This window comes from Pristis pectinata, chromosome 12, assembly GCF_009764475.1.
Source record: "Pristis pectinata isolate sPriPec2 chromosome 12, sPriPec2.1.pri, whole genome shotgun sequence".
Classification (NCBI taxonomy): domain Eukaryota; kingdom Metazoa; phylum Chordata; class Chondrichthyes; order Rhinopristiformes; family Pristidae; genus Pristis; species Pristis pectinata.
Window position 1 is genome coordinate 8,134,599 of NC_067416.1, and position 21,763 is coordinate 8,156,361.

The 21,763-nt window shown below is 47.9% G+C and overlaps 1 protein-coding gene across 2 annotated transcripts; it reads left to right on the top strand.

The window, feature by feature from the left end:
* The first annotated feature begins 824 nt into the window (after nucleotides 1-824).
* Nucleotides 825-19,879, top strand: twnk (twinkle mtDNA helicase). 2 transcript variants are annotated; one of them, XM_052027691.1, is made up of 6 exons: nucleotides 825-964; nucleotides 5,939-7,315; nucleotides 10,788-11,028; nucleotides 13,242-13,349; nucleotides 15,223-15,364; nucleotides 18,028-19,879. In XM_052027691.1, the coding sequence occupies exons 2-6, from the start codon at nucleotides 5,944-5,946 to the stop codon at nucleotides 18,319-18,321; spliced, it is 2,157 nt and encodes a 718-aa protein (XP_051883651.1). In that variant the 5' UTR covers nucleotides 825-964; nucleotides 5,939-5,943; the 3' UTR covers nucleotides 18,322-19,879. The 2 variants fall into 2 exon arrangements, with proteins under 2 accessions (XP_051883651.1, XP_051883652.1); XM_052027692.1 differs by lacking the exon at nucleotides 5,939-7,315 and having other exon boundaries at nucleotides 891-964.
* Nucleotides 19,880-21,763: the final 1,884 nt, after the last annotated feature.

The window sequence follows — 21,763 nt, forward strand, 5'->3', positions numbered from 1 at the left end:
TGAGATGGTCCCTGCAAACCCGGCGCCCCCTCGACCCTCCGCAGACGCTGACCCGACCCGCTGCGTGTTTCCAGCATCGTCTGCATTCCATTCCCTTCGGAACGGCGCTCATCCGGGGAGACCTGCAGATGCTGGGATCTGGAGCAGCTCAGCGGGTCGAGCAGCATCTGTGGGACTGAGGACTACTCCTTTCCCCCCCGCAGATGCTGCTCGACCCGCTGAGTTCTTCCAGCATCGACCCTGCCTGTTGATGCACATCTTTAACCCGCATCCGGAACACGGTGCAATAGAGAGCGGCCAAGGAAATGTCAGGGGGGCCTCCTTTAATCCAAGCCCTGTCCTGATGCATACATTAGCACAATGCATCCACCAAAAAAAAACGCGTTTGTTATTCTTCTCGGAACGAGTTCATAAATAAGTTCCCATGGCAGTATAAATGCGTGCGACCTTTTAAAGGTCCTGCTCTGTAATCCCATTCCCCGTGAAACCCATTCTTGGTTTTGACCGCTTGAATGCTGCGCACGGATACATTAACGGTCTCAGTTATTACCTTTGACGTTCTTGTACTCACATTGTGCTGAACTAAAGTTAGCTAATCATTTACCCTCGTCGCGAAACCCAGTATTTACGTCGCTTAGTCTCCCTCTTGCTTATGCAATCTAAAGCCAATGCAACATGATCTGACCATCAGTCCCAGCTCCCCATTCACTCACACCCCGACACAATTCCCTTCCTATGGTTTAGCTCCGGGGGAGACGAGTGCAATGCGCGTTTGAGAAGAAATAACCGTTCTTCGATTTTATCTGATAACAGAAAACGCGCGGAGCCACACGTGATAGACAGCTCCCCGCCCCCGGTACATGCGGGTTTCAGTCGCCGCCTTTCCCGGGACGGTGTCCCGCCGCCTTGTCTGGACCACGTTGTGTTGCATAAGGCTCGGACCTTGGTGCACGGGGCAAATCCGGTGAGTCGGTGGTCTGCGGTTCGCAGTAACAGGGTATGGTGCATATCTTTAGCGTAGCATATTTCAGAGAACAGTTACAGAATGGCCACTGACTTTGGTAAATGACACCAGCAAAATGCATGGAGAAGCGTCTCCTTCAAACTGATTACTTTTTACTCGCGTTATTGCAAAAAAAAACTGTTAATTAAGGATTGATGAGATTACCTATTTACTGTTTATTTTGGAAAGAACCAAGAATTGCGCTGGGATCTGTTGTTTTGTAACGCTTACGTAATTGCATCTCAGTCGCAACTTCTGTGGTGGGCGCGAAAGTTTAGGTAAAATTGTAATTTCGTGTAACCTGCTCGGTGTTTGGTTCCTGCAGATCGGAACTTGTTACAAAACAAGTTGAACGGTGAATTCTAGATAGTGATACAAACCGTGTTGTAAATGGAAACATTTTACCCGCAACTCGGGACGAGCTTGATCAAACGTTCCGATTCAAATATCTTTCCCTTCCCACCCCTCTCTGCCTTTCGCAAGGACTGCTCTCTCCGCGACTCCCTGGTTCACTGCTCTCCCCCTGGAGTGGAGGAGGCTGACTGGTGACCTTTTAGAGGCTTATAAAATCATGAGGGGCATAGATAAGGTACATAGTCACAGTATTCCCCCCCTCCCCCCCCCCCAGGGTAGGGGAGTCTTAAAGTAGAGGACATGTCTTTACCTCTTGCTGTCTGGTTGAAGCAGCCGGCATAATCAAAGACCCCACCCACCCGGGTCATTCTCTTTTCTCTCTTCCATCCAGTAGAAGATACAGGTGCCTGAGGGCACGTACCACCAGACTTAAGGACAGCTTCTACCCCACTGTGATAAGACTATTGAACGGTTCCCTTATACAATGAGATGGACTATGACCTCACGATCACCTTGTTGTGACCTTCCACCTTATTGCACTGTACTTTCTCTGTAGCTGTGACACTTTACAGTTATTGTTTTTACCTGTACTACATCAATGCACTCTACTAACTCAACGTAACTGCACTGTGTAATGAATTGACCTGTACGATCAGTTTGTAAGACAAGCTTTTCACTGTACCTCGGTACAAGTGACAATAATGAACCAATACCAATATCAATAAGTTTAAAGTGAGAGGGGAAAGGTTTAAAGGGGACCTGAGAGGCACCTTTTTCACACAGAGGGTGGTGAGTATATGGAATGAGCTACCACTGGAAGTGGTGGAGATGGCTACAATTACAACGTTTCACAAACATTAGGATGGGTACATGAATGGGAAAGTTCAGAGGGATAAGGGCCAAATGCAGGCAAATGGGTCGGCATGAATGAGTTGGGCCTTTCCCGTGGTATAACTCTGTGATTCTATGCATCTATATATTTAAAGTTGGAATCTATAAATCTGTTAATTACTATCCCTTGGATTCTGGAAGTGGCTCAGCAAGGAAGTGAGAGATCAGCCGTGATCTAATTGAATGGCTGTACCACTTCGAGGGGTTGAATACCCACCCTGGTTCCCTTGTGCCTCAATACGCACCAAGGTCGTACTCTCTAAATCCATAGCTGTAAGAAATCCGTTGCAGAAAAGACTGAACTCCGAGTGGAGCTGACGAGCCAGGCACGGCTTCCACTCAGACAGGGCCGGAGAATGTGACTGGGAACTCGAGGAACTGATGGTTCGGTTGTACAAGATCGTACAAGAAAGAGGGAGACTGAGCGATGTAGGACCATGCTAAGTTTTTGCAGCTCGAAGAAAGAATGAGTTGAATTAGGTGACTATATTTCACAAAGAGCATGGTACCAGTTCCCCTTTTTCCACGGATGTTTTGGTGTTGGTTTGTTATTGTCACATGTACAGTGAAAAGCTTTGTTTACATGCCATCCAGACAGATCATGTCATACATAAGTTCATCAAGGCAGTAAAAAGGAAAACAGAATGCAGAATATAGTGTTACAGTTACAGAGAAAGTGCGCTGTTATAAGGCTACTGAATGGATTCCTTGTACGATAAGATGGACTCTTGACCTCACAATCTACCTCGTCATGGCCTTGCGCCTTATTGTCTGCGTGCATGGCACTTTATTCTGTATTATGTTATTGCTTTTCCTTTGTACTATCTCAATGTACAGATGTGATGGAATGATCTGCATGGATGGCATGTAAAACAAAGTTTTACATGTAAAACATGTACTGCGGTGCATGTGACAATGATAAACCAATTTACTAGTGCTGGCAGACAAATAAAGTGCAAGGGCCACAGCGAGGTAGATTGGGAGATCAAGAGTTCGTCTTTTAATGTGAGAAGTTAAAGCCAGGAATGGGCTTTGGATTAGAGGGAAGGACTTCATTTGTAAAATCGCACACAAGAGCAATTTTGGCGTAGCCGTTCTAACTTACTGTGCCCACCTTAAACTTACACCTTGAAATTGCACCCCGCTACAAATGACTATACTGCACTAACTCAGTTATTCAGGATCTTCCCTTTCTTTCATTGCGGATGTGGGAATTTGAAACTGGCAAGACTTGTGCACAGGTGTAAAATTTTAAAAATACTCTGAAGTTGTCCTTGTTTATTTGTGACGACAGATACAGGTGGTGGTGCACGATGCCTTGATGTTGGAGCTCTCATCGTTGTGTCCACGTGTCTCTATGGCCTCGCCTTTGTCAACTCTGAAACCTTCTTCCACCACTGCAATTCTCTGCCTTCCTCTAGTTCCAGAACCATGAACAGTCTCCACTCCCTTCACTGGCAGCAACAAACACTGCCGGAGGAACTCAGCAGCACCTGTGGGAGGAAAGGAATCATCGACGTTTCAGGTCGAAACCCTGCATCGACCCGCTGAGTTCCTCCAGCAGATTGTTTGCTGCTCCAGATTCCGGCATCTGCAGTCTCTTGTGTCTCCTTCAGTGGCAGTCCTGCCTTTAACTGCCCAGACCTTGTTCTCTGTAAACCCCTCTGCCTTTTTCTTCTCCTTTAAGACCTGCCTCTGGTCATCTCTCCTGACGTATAGAGTTATACAGCACAGAAACAGGCCCATCGGCCCAACCGGTCCATGCCGACCAAGATGCCCATTTAAGCTAGTCCCATTTGCCCACTTTTGGCCCATATCCTTCTAAACTTTTCCTATCCATGTACCTGACCAAGTGTCTTTCATTAATGTACCTGCCTCAACCCTCTGGCAGATCGTTCCACGTATGGACAACCCTCCAGGTGACAAAGCTGCCCCTCAGTTTCCTATTAAATCTCTCCCCTTTCACCTTAGACCTATGCCCTCTAGTTCTTGATTTCCCAACCCTGGTTAAAAAAAAAACTGTGCATTCACCCAATCTATGCCCCTCATGATTTTATACATCTCTAAAAGATCACCCCTCAATTTCTTACGCTCCAGTGAATAAAGTCTCTACCTCTCTCCATGGCTTGGGTCCTCAAGTCCCGGGAACATCCTCCTAAACCTCCTCTGCACCCTTTCCAACTTGGTGGCATCTTTCCTGTAGCAGGGTGACCAAAACTGAACACTATATTCCACATGCAGCCTCAGCAATGTCTTGTACAACTGCAAGGTCCAGGAGATTTTGACACAGTGATTTACCTTAGAGTAGGCACTAGACACCCTCCTTACAGAGGACACCAAGTGCTAATGTGGTGAAACTTCATTAGAATGAGAGACTAACAACAATTTGCATTTACGTAGCATGTTTAACCTTGTTATAAGTGCGTCTCAGCAGTGTTATTAAACAAAATGTGTGCATTCACCCTATCTGTTATTAAAAATTACGGGGGGATCTTGATCAGCTAGATATGTGTGTTGAGGATTGGCAAATGGTTTTCAATCCAGATAAATGTGAGGTATAGCATTTTGGGAGATTGAACTAGGCTAGGACTTGTACAGTGAATGGTAGGCATGTTACGGAACAGAAGGACCTAGCAGTGCAAGTGCATAGTTCGCTGAAAGTGGTGTCACAGGTAGATAGGGTCTTGAAGAAGGCGTTTGGCATGCTGGCCTTCATCAGTCAGGGCGTTGAGCACAGAAGTTGGGAAGTTATGTTGCAGTTATATAGGATGGTGAGGCCCTACTTGGAGTATTGTGTACAGGTTTTGTCTCCCTGTTACAGGAAAGATGTTATTAAACTAGAAACAGTGCAGAAAAGATCTACTAGGATGTTGCCCGGACTTAGGGGCTTTAGTTACAAGGAGAGGTTGCGTAGACTAGGACTTTATTCCCCAGAATGTAGGAGATTGAGGAGAGACCTGACACAGGTATATAAGATCATGAGGGTCATAGACACGGTGAAAGCACATGGTCTTTCTCCCAGGGAGGGGGTGTCAAAAACAAGAGGGCATAGGTATAAGATCAAGAGGTGAGAAATTTAAAAGGGACATCAGGGGCAGCTTCTTCATGCAAAGTGAGGTGTGTATAAGATAAATTAAGATACCTTTATTAGTCACATGTACATTGAAACACACAGTGAAATGCATCTTTTGCATAGAGTGTTCTGGGGGCAGCCTGCAAGTGTCACCACGCTTCTGGCGCCAACATAGCATGCCCACAACTTCCTAACCCATACATCTTTGGAATGTGGGAGGAAACCGGAGCACCCGGAGGAAACCCACGCAGACACGGGGAGAACGTACAAACTCCTTACAGACAGCGGCGGGAATTGAACCCGGGTCGCTGGCGCTGTAATAGTGTTACTCTAACCGCTACACTATTTGGAATGAGCTGCCTGAAATAGTGGTTGAGGTGGGCACATTAGCAACTTTTAAAAGCCATCTAGATAAGTCCACGGATAGGAGAGGTGTAGAGGGCTGTGGGCCAAACGTGGGCAGATGGGACCAGCTCGCTGGCAACACGGTCGTCATGGACGCGTTGGGCCGAAGGGCCTGTTTCTGTGCTGTAGGCCTCCAGGTTGTGTTTGCTAATGTCCAATGAAGCACCTTGGTTGCTACCTCACCTGACTTATTGCCCTCCTTTCCTCAACAGACAGCATGCTCTGCTTGCGTCACTGCGCCCACAGAGTGCTCCCCCGCCTCTCAGGAGGACTGTCCCCCTCGCGACGATGTTGCAGCCTGGCGGAGCTTGCACGCAAGCGGTGGGCTGTCCCGGCCGGGCAGCTGAAGAGGCAAAGCGTCGGGTCGGCCTGGCCGAGGGTTGCCGCTCCCCTGAGCACCACCACCTCGCTCTGCTTCTGCCTCAGCGGCAGCCCGAGGAGCAAAAGCTCCAAAGCTGACGTCGACCTCACCTACTCGCCGGTGACCATGACGGAGATCCGCCAGTACCTCCGCGCCAAGGGCATCCCATTCTACGACGGCTTCAGCTGCCTCCACGTCCCTAGCCTGTTCGTGGGCAAGGTGTTTGACTCGGACCAGACGGAGAAGGAGACCTTCTCCCTTTTCATCGACAAGACCACCGGGCAGTTTCTGTGCAAGGACACGCTGCTGGAAGGCAGCTGGGAGGACTTCCAGGACTGCCTGGAAGTGATGCAGAAGGAAGGGTGGGATAACCTGGGCCCGGATGTCCTACTGAAGGTGCCAGAGAGCGACTGGGAGCTCAGTGCCCAGGAGATGGATCTGAGGGAGGTTCAGCAGATCTGGACTAAAGCCACGGCCTTCTCCAGCATGGAGGAGGAGGAAACCCAGCTGGTTAAAGCCATGTTCGGCATTTCGAAAGTTACCAATCAGACGCTGAAAAATATGTGCGTGAGGTACTTCAAGCCCACCAAGAGCTTGGTCTTCCCCTGGTTTAGCTGGAGGGACTCGAGCCTGAAAGGGTTAAAGCTGCTCTCGACGGAACAAGACGGCCACCAGGTCAACTACGTTGCGACGACCCTGCCGAAGCCCAGCGATTACAACAACCTCTTCGGGCTCCACCTCCTGACGAGGAAAGACACCACGCTCGTCCTGACCAGCAAGGAGACAGACTGCCTGGCGGTGGTCAGTGCCACCGGCCTGCCCTGCCTCTCCTTGCCCCGGGGCGTCAGCTGCCTGCCCCCTGTCCTCCTCCCGTACCTGGAGCAGTTTCGGAAGGTGGTGCTGTGGCTGGGTGGCGACCTCCTGGCCTGGGAGGCCTCCAAGATCTTTGCCCGCAAGCTGAATGTGAAGCGCTGCTCCCTGGTGCGTCCCGGCGACAGCCAGCCCTGCCCCCGCGAGGCCCTGGCCGCCGGCCTCAACCTGGGGAAGATTGTGAAGGGCGCCGTCCCTGCTGGCCACAAGTCCATTATTTCCTTCCGGCAGCTGCGGGACGACGTGTTCGGGGAGCTGGCCAATGCTGACCAGATCTCTGGCATCAAGTGGCAGCGGTTCCCCGACCTCAACAAGCTGCTCAAGGGCCATCGCAAAGGGGAGCTGACGGTTTTCACAGGTAGCCGACCTTCTGGTCTCCACGATCCCCCGAGCACTGCACTCGGATCCCCTGGCCATTTATCTTGCTCGATTGTGGGAGCTTGCTGTGCTCAAATTGGCCCTTGGCCTTTCTGCATTAAGGCAGTGACTACAATTCACATGCGTTCAAGTTCGTTTATTGTTACGGCCATACATACCCAGGGTATAAATGCCATGAAATTTACCTTTTTGTAGCAGCAGCACAGTGCATTACAGACATAAATTAAATAAGTTTAAATAAATATAACTTGTACATAATGTACAGGACACAAACAAATATAGCGGAGCATTAGCCACAGGAGATTTTGCAGATGCTGGAATCTGGAGCAACACGCACAGAATGCTGGAGGAACTCAGCAGGTCAGGCAGCATCTATGGAGGGAAATGAACAGTCAATGTTTCGGGTCGAGACCCTTCATCAGGACTGGAAAGGAAGAGGGCAGTAACATTAGTTGAGGTAGTCCGAGGTGGAGTTAGGGTTTTTCAGGTCAGTTGAAGAACCTGAAGGCAGTGGGGAAGAAGCTGTTGTTGATCCTTGAGGTGTGGGTCTTCAGGCTCCTGTACCTTCTGCCTGATGGCAGCAATGAGAAGAGGGCATGGCCCTGAGGGTGGGGGTCCCTGATGATGGATGTCGCCTTCCTGAGACACTGCCTCTTGTAGATGTTCCTCGATGCTGGGGAGAGCTGTACCCGTGATGGAACTGGCTGAGTCCACCACTCTCGAGTCCATTCATTTCATTGCTTGTAAGGAGTTTAGAACATAGAACAGTACAGCATAAGAAGGGGCTCTTCACCCCATGATGTCTGTGCTGACCACGGTGTCAATTTATACTTCCTGCTCATGGTCTATATCACACCCCTCCCCCACCCCCCCCATTCACTGCCTGTCCAAATGCCTCTTAAATGTTGACATTGTATCTGCTCCCACCACTTCCCTGCAGCATGTTCCAGGCACCCACCACTCTATGTGTAAAACAAAAACTTGCCACGTAAATTTCCTTTAAACTTTTCCCCCTTTCACATTAAAGCTAAGCCCTCTAGTATTTGATATTTCCAACCTGGGAGAAAGACTCTGACCATCTATCCTATCTGTGCCTCTGTTAATTTTATATAATCAGGTTGTCCCTCAGATGCTCTAGAGAAAACAATGCACGTTTGCCCAACCTCTCCTGAAAGCTAAATTAGCTAATACTGAAAAGATCCTGAGGCAGCACAAGGCAACATTGGGGTACCTTCACCATGTTGATTGTACATTCACCAAGGCAATTAATGGTGGTCTTGCAAGCAATACCACATCCCCTGAAGGAATTAAAGAAGGTTCTTTTTTTACTTCTTGTCAGTCGCTATCATGAAAAGAGAGGCTTGCAGTTCTATAGTACTGTTTATTTCAATGCATCTCAATGCAAAGCAGGAAACACAGCTGTCAATTGCACACAGCAAGCCCCCAAAAACAAACTGTTTCTCTATGATGTGGGTTAAAGCATGAATGCCTGCCAAGACATTGAGGAGAATAACCCTGCTCTGGTTTGAAATCGTGCTACGGTATCTTCTGCATGTATCTGAGGGGGAGAGTTTAACATCTCATCCATGGCACCACTGACAGTGTGGCACTCCCTCAGTACAACATCAGCCTAGATTTGGTGGCCTTAAACCCACAATGTTCTGATTTGGAGGGGGTTGGTGCTACCATCGATCCCCCTCACTGGGCTCCATGTACCAGGAGAGTGCCAGGTTTGATCCTGCCCTTCGCTGGATTCAAGATCATAGCAGGGTTGATGAGAAAGATAGTTTCCAGCCTTAGGAGCCTTTTTGTGCAGTTAGAGGTGTGTAATTGAAATTTAAAGTGTTAACCTAATGATATTTTTCCCCTAATGATTTCGAACAATTTTATCAATGAGTTCCTATTTTTCTGTTTAGCTCCTGAATCAGAGCTTAATAGGGCAAGACCTACTGCCCTCTCAATACAGTGGGTGTCCCTTCTCCCATCTTTATCAACCATTACGGTGGTAAAGTGCACCCCTTGCTCATCATCTCTATTTGGCTCAGGGACATCTTCTGGAGTCAGAAGGTTGTGAGTTCAAGTCCCTCTGCCCTCCCTGTCTCCCCTGACTTGGATTCCAAAAAGCTGGCATGCAGAAACAGTAGGGAGATTGACAGAATATGATCTTTTATTGTGAGGGAGCATTCATACAAAAGTAGGGAGGTTATGCTTTAGTTATATGGGGCATTGGTGAGACCACATCTGGAGAGCTGTGAACAGTATTGTATAGGAGAACAGTATGGTTTAGGGAAGAGTATTACTGCATTGGAGGCAGGTACCAAGGTTTACTTTACGAATACCTGAAATGGGTAGGTCATTTTAAGAGGAAAGGTTGGACAGGCTAGGCTTGTTATCTGTAGAAGATTGAGATGAGATGGTTGAAGCACATAAGATTGATAAGATATCTTTATTCACCAGAGAGATTCTGGTGGGTCTGGGAATTGTACAGTCATACAGCACATAGACAGATCCCTGGCCCACTAAATCTGTGCTGATCATTAAGCACCCATTTACAGTAATCCTATTTTATTTCTCACCACATTCCCACCAACTTCCCCCCAGATTCTACCAATCCACCTATGCACTGGGAGGGGGGGCAATTTACAGAGGCCAATTAACCTACCAGGTCTTTGGAATGTGGGAGGAAACCCACACGGTCACAGAGAGAACATGCAAACTCCAGGCAGTCAGCACTGGAGGTCGAGATTGAGCCCGGGTCACTGAGGCAGCAGTTCTGCTGACTGCTACTGTACTACCCGTTGACGAGGTGATGGTTCCTCTTATGGGAGAATCTAGAACTAGCAGATGGTTCAAGAAACAGTAAATTTCGGACAAAAGGTACAAGGAAGACTCAGAGGGTCGTTGTGACCAGACACACACTGTCTGGGTAAAAGTGGAGGGGTCAGAGTTATCAGGGCCTTCAAAAAGAATTGCACAGGCTGTTGATCATGCGTGATTTACAGGGGTACTGGGAAGAGCAGGGAAAATGGGACTGATGGGATCGCTATCCCAGTAGGTATTATAGACCCAGTGGTCCGAAAGTTCTCCTGTTGTAACATAATTTATGTTTTTCTTGTGAATGTTGTCTCTGTAATGCTATGTGCCTGTGATGTTGCTGCAAGTGAGTTTTTCATTGCATCTGTACACACATGTACTTGTGCATATGACAATAAACTGGACTTTGAACGCCCTCAGTACCACACTGGAAGTGTCAGGTGGTGTCTGAAGCAGGGGTTAAACCTGTTTGAGTGTGGCTCATTGAGGCACAGTTAACCCTGCTGTTCAAGCCTCCAACTACTACATGGTTGGGGGTCTCCTCCATAGCTTATCGTGGCAGGGGTCGGGTAACCCGTGGCAGTACGCCAAGTGTGAACTGGGTGCGTCCTCAACGCCTGTCTTGCTCCCACAAATAGGTCCAACAGGCAGCGGGAAGACCACCTTCATCAGCGAGTGCGCCCTGGACCTCTGCATCCAAGGGGTGAACACCCTGTGGGGAAGCTTTGAGATCAGCAACGTCCGCCTGGCCAAGATCATGCTGACTCAGTTCGCAATGCAGCGCCTGGATGATCAGCTGGACAGCTATGACGAGTGGGCTGACAAGTTTGAGAACCTGCCGCTGTTCTTCATGACATTTCACGGCCAACAGAGCATCAAGTGAAGTACCTGGCAGTGACAGTAGCAGCTTATACTTGGGGAGCAATGTTTACAGTGGGAAATGACCTGAGACAATCCCTAGGGTCTTATCGAACAAAAGGGCACCCAGCATATGAGGAGACAAATGTAAAGGGAAAGGACCCTTAACAGCGTTGAGGCACAGAGGGATCTTGGGGTCCAAGTCCATAGCTCTCTGAAAGAGGCTGCACAAGTCGATAGGGTGCTAAAGAAGGCGTGCTTGCCTTTATTAGTCAAGGCATTGAGTTCAAGAGTCAGGAAGCTATGCGGCAGTTTTATAAAACTCTGGTTAGGCCCCATCTGGAGTATTGCTTTCAGTTCTGGTCGCCCCATTATAGAAAGGATGTGGAGCCTCTGGAGAGGGTGCAGAAGAGGTTCACCAGGATGCTGCTTGGGTTAGAGAGTATATGCGCTAAGGAGAGGTTGGACAAACTCGGGTTGTTTTCTCTGGAGTGCTGGAGGCTGAGGGGAGACCTGACAGGTTACTATTAGATTATGAGAGGCATAGAAAGAGCAGACAGCCATTATCTTTTCCCCAGGATTGAAGAGGGCGTTCATTTAAGGTGAGGGGAGAAAGTTCAAAGGAGATTTGCGGGGCAAGTTTTTTTACACAGAGAGTGGTGGGTGCTTGGAATGCACTGCCATGGGTGGAGGCAGATACGACAGAGGTGTTTAAGAGGCACATGGATGTGCAGAGAATGGAGGGATATGGACCATGTGCAGGCAGGAGGGATTAGGTGTCATTAGCTCAATTAGTTCGGCACAACAGTGAGCAGAAGGACCTGTTCCTGCTGTACTGTTCTATGATGTTAGGATAGGAAATCAGTGGGCTACAAACAGATTCCATTTTTATGGACATTTATGTCAATTTTGTCCATGTCAGAAAACACACAAAGATCACTCAAAAGAACAATTACTGAAAGTGGACAGAGAGAAGTAGAGAAACAAAGGACTGCAGATGCTGGAATCTAGATGAAAAACACAATGATGCTGGAGGAATTCAGCAGGCCAGGCAGCATCTGTGGAGAAAAGCAGGCGGTCAACGTTTCGGGTCAGGACTGAAGATAGGAAAAGGGGAAGCCCAATATATAGGAGGCAAAAGCAGAGCAGTGATAGGTGGACAAAAGAGGGGAGGCGGGGTGGGCACAAGGTGGTGACAGGTAGATGCAGGTAAGAGATAGGCAAGTGCTGGGGAGGAGGGAAGAGCAGATCCACCAGGGATGGGTCAAAGGTAAGGAGTTCTGTAGTTTGTAGGAACAAATGTATGTACGTATGTCAGCCTTTTGAACTTACTAATATTATGGAAGCTCATTTGTATGCAGGGCTGTTCGTAACCCAAGGACAGCCTGTATAATGAGACGGGTTAAGGAAGGAATTCTAAGGACGGCACCCTGACGCAGCAGGTAGTGCTGCTGTCTCATGGCTCCAATGACTCGGGTTCAATCCTGACCTTCGGTACTATCTTTGTGGAGCTTGCACCTCTTCCCTGTGACCCTGTAGGTTTCCCCCAGGTGTTCCAGTTTCCTCTCATATCCTAAAGACTTGCTGGTTAATTAACTGCTGTAAACTGCCCCCAGTATAGGTGGGTGGTGGGAGAATGACAGGGAGTTGAGAGAATGGGTTGCAGGGAAATAAGTGGGAGAATGGTATTGCCTCAGAGCCGGCATAGGTCTGATAGGCTGAATGGCCTCCTATGTCATAAGATAATAATGAAATAACATAAATTAAGTTCAGGACACAAGCTACTAAATGAATGATTCTTTCAGGGAGCTAGTAGCCATGATGGCAAGGTGGAAGTTTGGGTGCACAGAGAAATAACAATGTGAATGCACACACATTGTTCATGGAGTAACAGAGCAGCAACACATAATATTGCACAGAGCCATGCACGTACTTTAACATTGTATTGGCAACAGAGGTAAACTTTAACCTGGTGTTATTGAACTGAAACACAGCTTTCCTGCAAACAGTGTGAGCTTAATGGAACAATCCCAGCTTCAAGTTTGCAGTGAGGACAGAAGACTGCAAATGATGCGCAGTGAAGTTAAGAACAGTGCAAAGGGTCACTGAGCCTGTTTGAGTTTCCAAGTGTTTTACAGTTTTTGTTCTAGACCTCGTCTGTGTTTCTGAGAAGTGTTGGTTCATTAATGTGTGGACTGGCTGTGATTAACAGAATGCCTCTCTTTGCCGTCCAGGTCAGTCATCGACACAATGCAGCATGCGGTCTACATGCATGACATCACTCATGTTGTTATAGATAATTTACAGTTCATGATGGGACAGGAATACCTCTCTGTTGACAAGTAAGTTCACCTCTTGATTAAAACGTAAGCTGTTTTGTGATTGCAATAACTTGGATTTATTGTGACCCCTTCCATTTAAACTTGAACGCAAGACAGCAGCTCAGTGCCACGTTTACAAGAGGAATAAATACTGATCTTACTTGTGACCCTCCATGTCCTGGAAATAAATATAAAAAACCTGCCTATTCTTTCGTTGGGCTTGAATACTTATTTCCCCCTCTCCCTGTAGTTAAATTCAACAGCTTCACACAGTGACTGGGTAATAACAGTACAAAAGACACTTACTTTAAAGTTATATTAGTGACTGATACCTACTCAAACAAGAAAGGTTTAATGGAACAATCCCAGTTTTAGTCCCATGGTGAGAAAAAGCAGCACGGTGGCGGAGCTAGAGAGCTACTGCCTCACATGCCAGAAACCCGGGTTCAATCCTGACCGTGGCTGCTGTCTGTGTGGAGTTTGCATGTTCTCCCTGTGACCACATGGGTTTCCTCCCACGTTCCCAAAGCGTTTGGTTGGTAGGTTAATTTGCCACTGAAATGAAAATGGGATTAATGTAGGATCAGTGTAAAAATGGGTGGCTGGTATTTGGTGTGGGCTCAATGTTCTGAACAGCCTGTTTCTGTGCTGTGTTTCTCTTTGACTCAGGATGACAACGTAAAGGGTGCTTGGTGGGATTCAGAACAGTTCAAAGAGTAGGCCTTGTCAAATCTACTGGAACAGGAGTTCCATTCATCAATCTCCCTGAATCTTCCCCAAGTCCTCAGTCCCCCTGGGTTAATCATTGCCAAACAGGTCCAGTTGTGGGCCATAGCTCTTGCTTTAGGCATTTGTTGCCAGGTTGGTTGAAGCTCTCTAGAAACTTAAGAAAATACGTCTCCTCTGAGGCCTGATTCACCGTTCCAGAAGATAGCTGGGATCCTCTGTTTCAGCAACTCCCCGGTCCCCAAGTCCCATGTTCCTCAGTGTCCAGAAATCTCCTGCACATGCTCTTGACCCTCCTCACTGACTGAGCACCCACACCTCCGCAGGGCAGAGATCTGAGTCAGTTCGCTGTTGTACATTCTCTGCTGCCCAGCAGGAAGTCCAGGACATCTGGGCTGACTGAGGTCAGAAGCACCTACTACTGGTGAGCATGCCCACTTGCACTGTTCCTTCGCATCAGTGAGGCACCTAAATCCATTCGTTATATAGTCATACAGCACAGAAGCAGGCCCTTCGGCCCACAATCGCCATGCTGACCATCGTGTAGCCACCTTTACTAATCCTGTTGTCCTACACCTGACCTTCTATGTGGTGATTTAAGTGCTTGTCAAGATACTTATTAAATGTTGTGAAAGTCTCTGCCTCCACCACCCCTTGTCTCAGTCAGAGTGTTCCAGATTCCAGCCACCCTCTGGAAAATCCCCCTCTCACCATAAACCTATTCTCCTTGGTTTTAGAGTCTATTCTTGTGCTTCCTCTGTTCCCAGTCATAGATCTCCCACTCGCCCCTACCCTGCCTCCTCAGACTGCTCCCCTTACCAAATTAGCCTGCAAAAGAGAAGACCCCTTTGTCCCTCCAATCTGTTCAAACCATTCAGTTGGATCATGCCGGATCTGAATATTATCCCACTTGCTTGTTCCATGTCCTTCCCTGGTATAAATGTTTGTTGGCCTTGTATTTTTCAATTGTCACTCCCCCCCTCGACAGTATTTTGGGAAGGGAGGGTTGCACTTTTTCTGAGCAGGGGTAGCAGGCTGGACTGGGTTAGGTTTGCGAGGGAATGGAGCTGGGCAGAGGTCTGGAAATCCCGTCTAATTGGATAGGTGGAGGATTTAGTTCCTCTTCAACTTAACGTTAGTAAAACTGAAACATCCCCGTCCACTTCAGGTTTTCCGCGCAGGATTACAGCATTGGAATGTTCCGGAAGTTTGCCACGGACAATAGTTGCCACGTGACTCTGGTCATCCACCCGAAAAAGCAGGAAGATGATAAGGAGCTGCAGACGGCTTCCATCTTTGGAACGGCCAAGGCAAGTCTGATCTCCAGAGAACGACAAGAGGGGTTGGGTGGGTGAAGGTTGCTTCCAACTCCCCGAGTCTTTGTTCACCCTGTTCTGATGCCTTTAGTGAACTTGCCCCTCAAAGTTCCTGTAAAATGAGGCAGGTTAGGTTTGTCAGCGTGTAACTTGCACCAGTTTGCCCTTGGCTCGTGTACTCATTGCCTTGCACTGACTCCTACTCCTGTGGCGCCTCAGCTGAACAATTCCTCATTCTCCTGTTTGGCTTTCTCAGCTGCTTCGCCTCTGTGTATTTCTATAAGATTTTCCATTGTAGGGCAGGCACGGTAGTGTAGCGGTTAGCATAACGCTTTACAGCGCCAGCGACCCGGGTTCAATTCCGGCCGCTGTCTGTAAGGAGTTTGTACGTTCTCCCCGTGTCTGTGTGGGTTTCCTCCGGGTGCTCCGGTTTCCTCCCACATTCCAAAGACGTACGGGTTAGGAAGTTGTGGGCATGCTATGTTGGCGCCGGAAGTGTGGCAACACTTGCGGGCTGCCCCCAGAACACTCTACGCAAAAGATGCATTTCATTGTGTGTTTCAATATACATGTGTGGCTAATAAAGATATCTTATCTCCAATCCACATAGATTAAATTAGATCAGATTAGTTTATTGTCGTATACACCAGGGTGCAATGAGATCCTTTGACTGTGTGAAGCTCACAGAGTAAACAGCATGCATGGTGTGAATAAATACAACAATGAGTGTAAAACAGCAGAATGGTGCAAAGATAGTAGTGCAATCTGAAGTAGTGCAAAAAGAAATGCTAAAGTGACAATAATGGAATAACCGAGAGAACATAGAACATAGAACACTACAGCCCATAATGTTGTGCTGACATTTTATCCTGTTCTAAGATCTATCTAACCCTTCCCTTCCACATAGCCCCCTATTTTTCTATCATTCATGTATCTATCTAAGAGTCTCTTAAATGTCCCTAATGTATCTGCCCCCACAATCTCTGCAGGCAGTGCGTTCCACGCACCCACCACTCTCTGTGTAAAAAAAAAACTTATCCCTTACATCCCCTTATCCCTTCCTCCAGTCACCTTAAAATTATGCCCCCTCGTGTTAGCCATTGTCGCCCTGGGAAAAAGTCTCTGACTGTCCACTCGATCTATGCCTCTTATCATCTTCTACACCTCTATCAAGTCACCTCTCATCCTCCTTCTCTCCAAAGAGAAAAGCCCGAGCTCACTCAACCTATCCTCATAAGACATGCTCTCCAATCCAGGCAACATCCTGGTAAGTCTCCTCTGCACCCTCTCTAAAGCTTCCACATCCTTTCTATAATGAGGCGACCAGAACGGAACACAATACTCCAAGTGCGGTCTGACCAGAGCTCTACAGAGCTGCAACATCACCTCGCGGCTCTTGAACTCAGTACCCCGACTAATGAAGGCCAACACTCCATATGCCTTCTTAACAACCCTATTGACCTGTGTGGCAACCTTGAGAGATCTATGGACGTGGACCCCAAGATCCCTCTGTTCCTCCACAGTTCTAAGAGTCCTGCCATTAACCATTGTATTCCATGTCATGCCATTAACCTCGGACTCTTACCTTGTACTAGCATACAAGGTAAGAGTCTGAAGAGGTGGCGCACTACCGGGAAGAGGATGTGAAAGAGGTGATGGGTTCAGAAGTCTGACAGCAGTGGGGAAGAAGCTGTTCTTGAGTCTGGACGTTGGGGTTTTGAAGCTCCTCTATCGTCTCCCAGAAGGGAGAAGAGAGAAAAGGGAATGGCCAGGGTGGCAGGTGTCTTTGACAATACTACTAGTCTTCTCTGAGCTTGTGTCCATTGCCCTGTTGACAACCATGCCTTCAGCGGTCTAACTTCAAAGCTCTGAAGTTCCCTCCCTAAACCTGTGGTCACCTGACCTGATATCTCCTCATTTGTCCCATTTTGTCTTGTAACACTCCTCTACAAGATAGATAATCATGGAGGAGTGGGAGACCATTTGGCCCACAATGTCTGTTCTGGCCAAAACTGCATAATCGTGCTTCCTGGTTCTTGCAGCCTTGTTGGTTATGCTGTCTTAACATGAGCTCCACTCATTCAGGCTTGGTATTTGAGTAGGAAGGCAAATCTTTCCCTCAGTGTACTCTCTGTTATAAGGCCGCCTTGTTCATTTTATTCAGCTCTCATAATTCTTTTGTACCTCTCAATTTATACATGGAGCACCTAGGGACTTTTCACGACATTAAAGGTGCTATATGAATGCAGGTTGTTGTAGTTTTACCAATGCCTCAGGTACCTTTAAAATGTTGTTAATGGACCTGCCTCAACCACTTCCACTGGCAGCTCATTCCATATACGGACTACCCCTCTGGGTGAAAAAGTTGCCCCACAGGTTCCTATTAAATCTCTCCCCCTCTCACCTTAAACCTCTGCCCTCTAGTTCTTGATTCCCCAACTCTGGGGGGAAAAAAGGACTGTGTGCATTTACCCTTTCTATGCCCCTCATGATTTTATACACCTCTGTAAGATCGGTCCTCATTTACCTACGCTCCAATGGGAACAGTCCGAACCTGCACTTATGGTCTCTCTGGGGTGGAGGGAGGGGGGTGGGAAGAGGAGATGCAAGATGCTGAACTCTTGTCCCTTTGTTATCCCCCAAACCTTTCCTTGCAGGCCAGCCAGGAGGCTGACAATGTGCTCATCCTTCAGGACAAGAAGCTGATCTCGGGTCAGGGGAAGCGTTACGTGCAGGTAGCGAAGAACCGCTTTGACGGAGACCTGGGTGTCTTCCCACTGGAGTTCAAGAAGGCCTCGCTGACCTTCTCTGCCGTCAAGAGCAAAGCCAAGCTGAGAAAGGTGGAGGAGGAGGACAATGCCACAGCTGCAGAGAAGCCCGTCAAACCCGCCAAGCCCCGAGAGAAGAAGGTGAGGCCACGGGAGGAGCCTTCATCTTCCCAGGAGAAGTGAGCAGACCCGTGGGCTCGGACTGTGCCCGATGCACCAGCTTACTGGCGACGACTCACCTCTGCCATTGTGGTGGGACCTGCCGGGAAACCACATGGGTGTTCAGTGCAGAATGGGATCTTGGACTGTCCCTTGTGCACGACAACCGTGGAGACTCGGAATAGTCATCCAGCAGGTTACCGCTGGTGATGTTGGAAAATTGACAGAACTTTCAAAATAAATTGAAGCACTTTGAATTGTTTAAAAGGCATCTGTCACTCACCAGCCTTGTTTTACGTGTGTGGGGTGGACTCTCGGCCAATTCTAGGCACCCCTCCTGAAAGCCTCTCTCGATGTGAAGGCTTTCGTTCGTTTCTCAGTGGTAGGATGGAGGACTTGCATTTGTTTAGCACGGCTCAGCCTCCGGACCTCCCAAGCTGTTCTACCACTGGTGAATTACTTGTGACTTGGAAGCACTCCCGTTGTGTTTGTTGCCCAGTTGTGCATTGGATGCTCCACAAGCAGTAACAAGAGGGGTGATCTGTCTTGGTGAAGTTGGTTGAGGGCTGATAATTGGACTAGAATCCAGAGGCAAACTCACCAGAATCATCTTCTGGGATGTTTTATCTGGGGGATCCTGCTTTAGTCTGAGCTCTGTAAGAAGCAGATAGTCTTTCTGGGGTCACTAGTGTCAATTGCTCTGGAGGTGTTCAGAATTAACTGCTCTGCCTGAGACTGAAGTTATATTTTGGCCAGACTGAACATAGAACAGTACAGCACAGGAACAGGCCCTTTGGCCCACTGTATGCATGCCGACCATGATGCCGGTTTAATGTCATCTGCCTGCATGTGGTCTATATCCCTCCCTTCCCTGTCTGTTCATGTGTCTGTCTAATGCATCTTAAACGTTGCTATCCTATTGTTTCTGCCACTCTCCCTGGCAGCTTGTACCAGGCACCTCCCACACTCTGTGTAAAACAAAACCTTGTCTTGTAAATCTCCTTTAAACTTTCCCTGTCTCACCTTTAAAGCTATTTAACATTTCCACCCTGGGGAAGAAAGACTCTACCCTATCTAGACCTCTCATAATTTTATGTACTTCTGTCAGGTCGCCCCTCAGCCTCCGCTCCGGAGAAAACAATCCAGGATTGTCCAACCTCTCCTTATAGCTAATACTCTCTAATCCAGTCAACATCCTGGTGAACTTCCTCTGCACCCTCTCCAAAGTCTCCACATCCCTTCTATAATGTGGCGACCAGAACTACACACAATGCCACAAAGTCCCACAGTACTGGGACAGTTGTTCCCCCTGAACCACGGTTGTGAGGCATTCTCGATCATGTTGCTTCTGTTCTCTGCAGGTAGCCCACACTTTAACAAAGTTATCAGGTTTAGTCTGGTAACTAACTTGTGATGTTTGGCTTGCTGACCCAGTGATGTGATCGGTGCAGTCTTGAGAGGTTTTGTTTGTTAATGGCAACTCTTTTTAAGTACATCGGATTCGCAGGAGACTGCAGATGCCAGAACCTGGAGCAACAGACACCCTGCCGGTGGAACTCAGCGGGTCAAGCAGCATCTGTGGGGGGGGGGGGGGGGGGGGAGGAATGTCAGTGTTTCGGGTTGAAACCCTGCATCAGGACTGAGGGGAGAGGGGAGATGGCCAATACAAAGAGGAGAGCGGGGAGACAGGGGCCAGAGGTGATTGGTGGACTGAGGGAAGAGGTTGAAGGATGATGGGTAGATCGAGCCAGGTAGGGGAAGGGAGGCAGGGTGGAGTTGGGAGACGGAGGCAGGTGGATGATAGATGGAGGCAGAGAGGCGGATGGAGCGAGGTGGAGACAGCAGCTGGACGGTGATAAGCAGGAACACAGAGGTTACCAGTGTGGAATCTGATAAGTACGGAAGGTGATAATGGGAACTGTCAGGGGAGAGGTGAAGGGCAGGTGGGACTGCAACCAGGTGGGGGTGGGGGTGGGGGTGGGGGAAGCCTGTGGGTGAAATGTGTGGGCAGCAAGTGGACGGAACCAGGAGGGAGACAAAAATGGGTGAAGGGGGGGGGGAATGTTGAAGGGGACAAAAAAATAGGACAGGAGGAGGATCGGTAGGAGGGGAGGGTTACCTGAAATTGGAAAATTCACTTCCATGCCGTTGGGTTGCTGACTACCCAGGCAGGACGCGAGGTGTTGTTCCTCTAGTTTGCATTAACAGTGGAGAAGGACAAGGATGGACAGGTCGATGGCAGGGGGTAGGTTACTGCCCCACTTCAATCTGAATTATGATATTTTCTTATTTAATACTCTGTACATATGTTTTTTAAAAGAAGAATCATGTTAAATATGTAGAGTATAGAATGTGCTGCTATTTTACAATTACTGTACAACCCCTTATTAGATTATTGTATCTGGAGTCGTGTAAGGGAGTATTTTTAATGATTGGATATTTGGAGTCCATGCATTTCTGATACTACATTTTATTATAAAGTAGAACATAATCCAAAGGTCTCTTGACTTTTAAACCTCTAGAACTGAAGGCATTCATCTTAACTATAAGCTGGGTGACATGAAACCGAGGGAGTAGTTCAGGGAAAACCTCTGATGGGAATATAGAACTGGGGTTATTTTATCATATCCTCAGAGCTCCTAGGGAGCTTTTATGCCAGTGAAGTAATTACGGAGCAACTAATTACTGGAATGAAAGGTTTGGAGCTGCCAATCTGAACAAACAGCAATATGATACTAGTCATAGTCATGGAGTTGTAGGACACGGAAACAGGCCCTTCAGCCCAGATGGTCAGTTCTGATCAAGCTGCCGAACTGAGCTGGTCCCATTGCTCTGTGTTTGGCCCACATCCCCCTAAACCTTTCTTATCCTTGTAACTGTCCAAATTCCTTTTAAATTTTGTGATTGTATCTGCTTCTGCCGTTTCCTCTGGCAATTCGTTCCATATACCCATCATCCTCTATGGAAAAAGTTGCCCTCGGTTCCCTTTTTAAATCTTTCTCCTCTCACTTGAAACCCACATTCTCCAGTGCTGGACTCCCCTACCCTGGGGAAAAGACTTTGGTTACTAAGAGCTTATCTATGCCCCTCTTGATTTTATAAATGTTACAATGTCACCCTCCTATGCTCTGGGGGAGAAAAGTCCCAACCTATCCAGCCTCCCTTTATAACCCAAGCCCTCCAGTCTTGGTAACATCCTCATAAATCTTTGCACGCTCTCCAGTTTAATGACAATTTCTTTTAGTAATGTTGGTTGAGGGTTAAGATAACCCAGAACAATGGAGAAAACTGCAATCCTTTCTAATTAGTGCTATGGAACTTTCTCCATCCATGTAAACGTTCACTCCCTCCACCAGTGGCTGTGGTCCTGCCAAGTACAAAATGCACTGCTGTTACTCACTTTAACTACTCTGACAGCACCTGCCAAACCTGTGATATCTTCCACCAGGAAGGTCAAGGGCAGTAG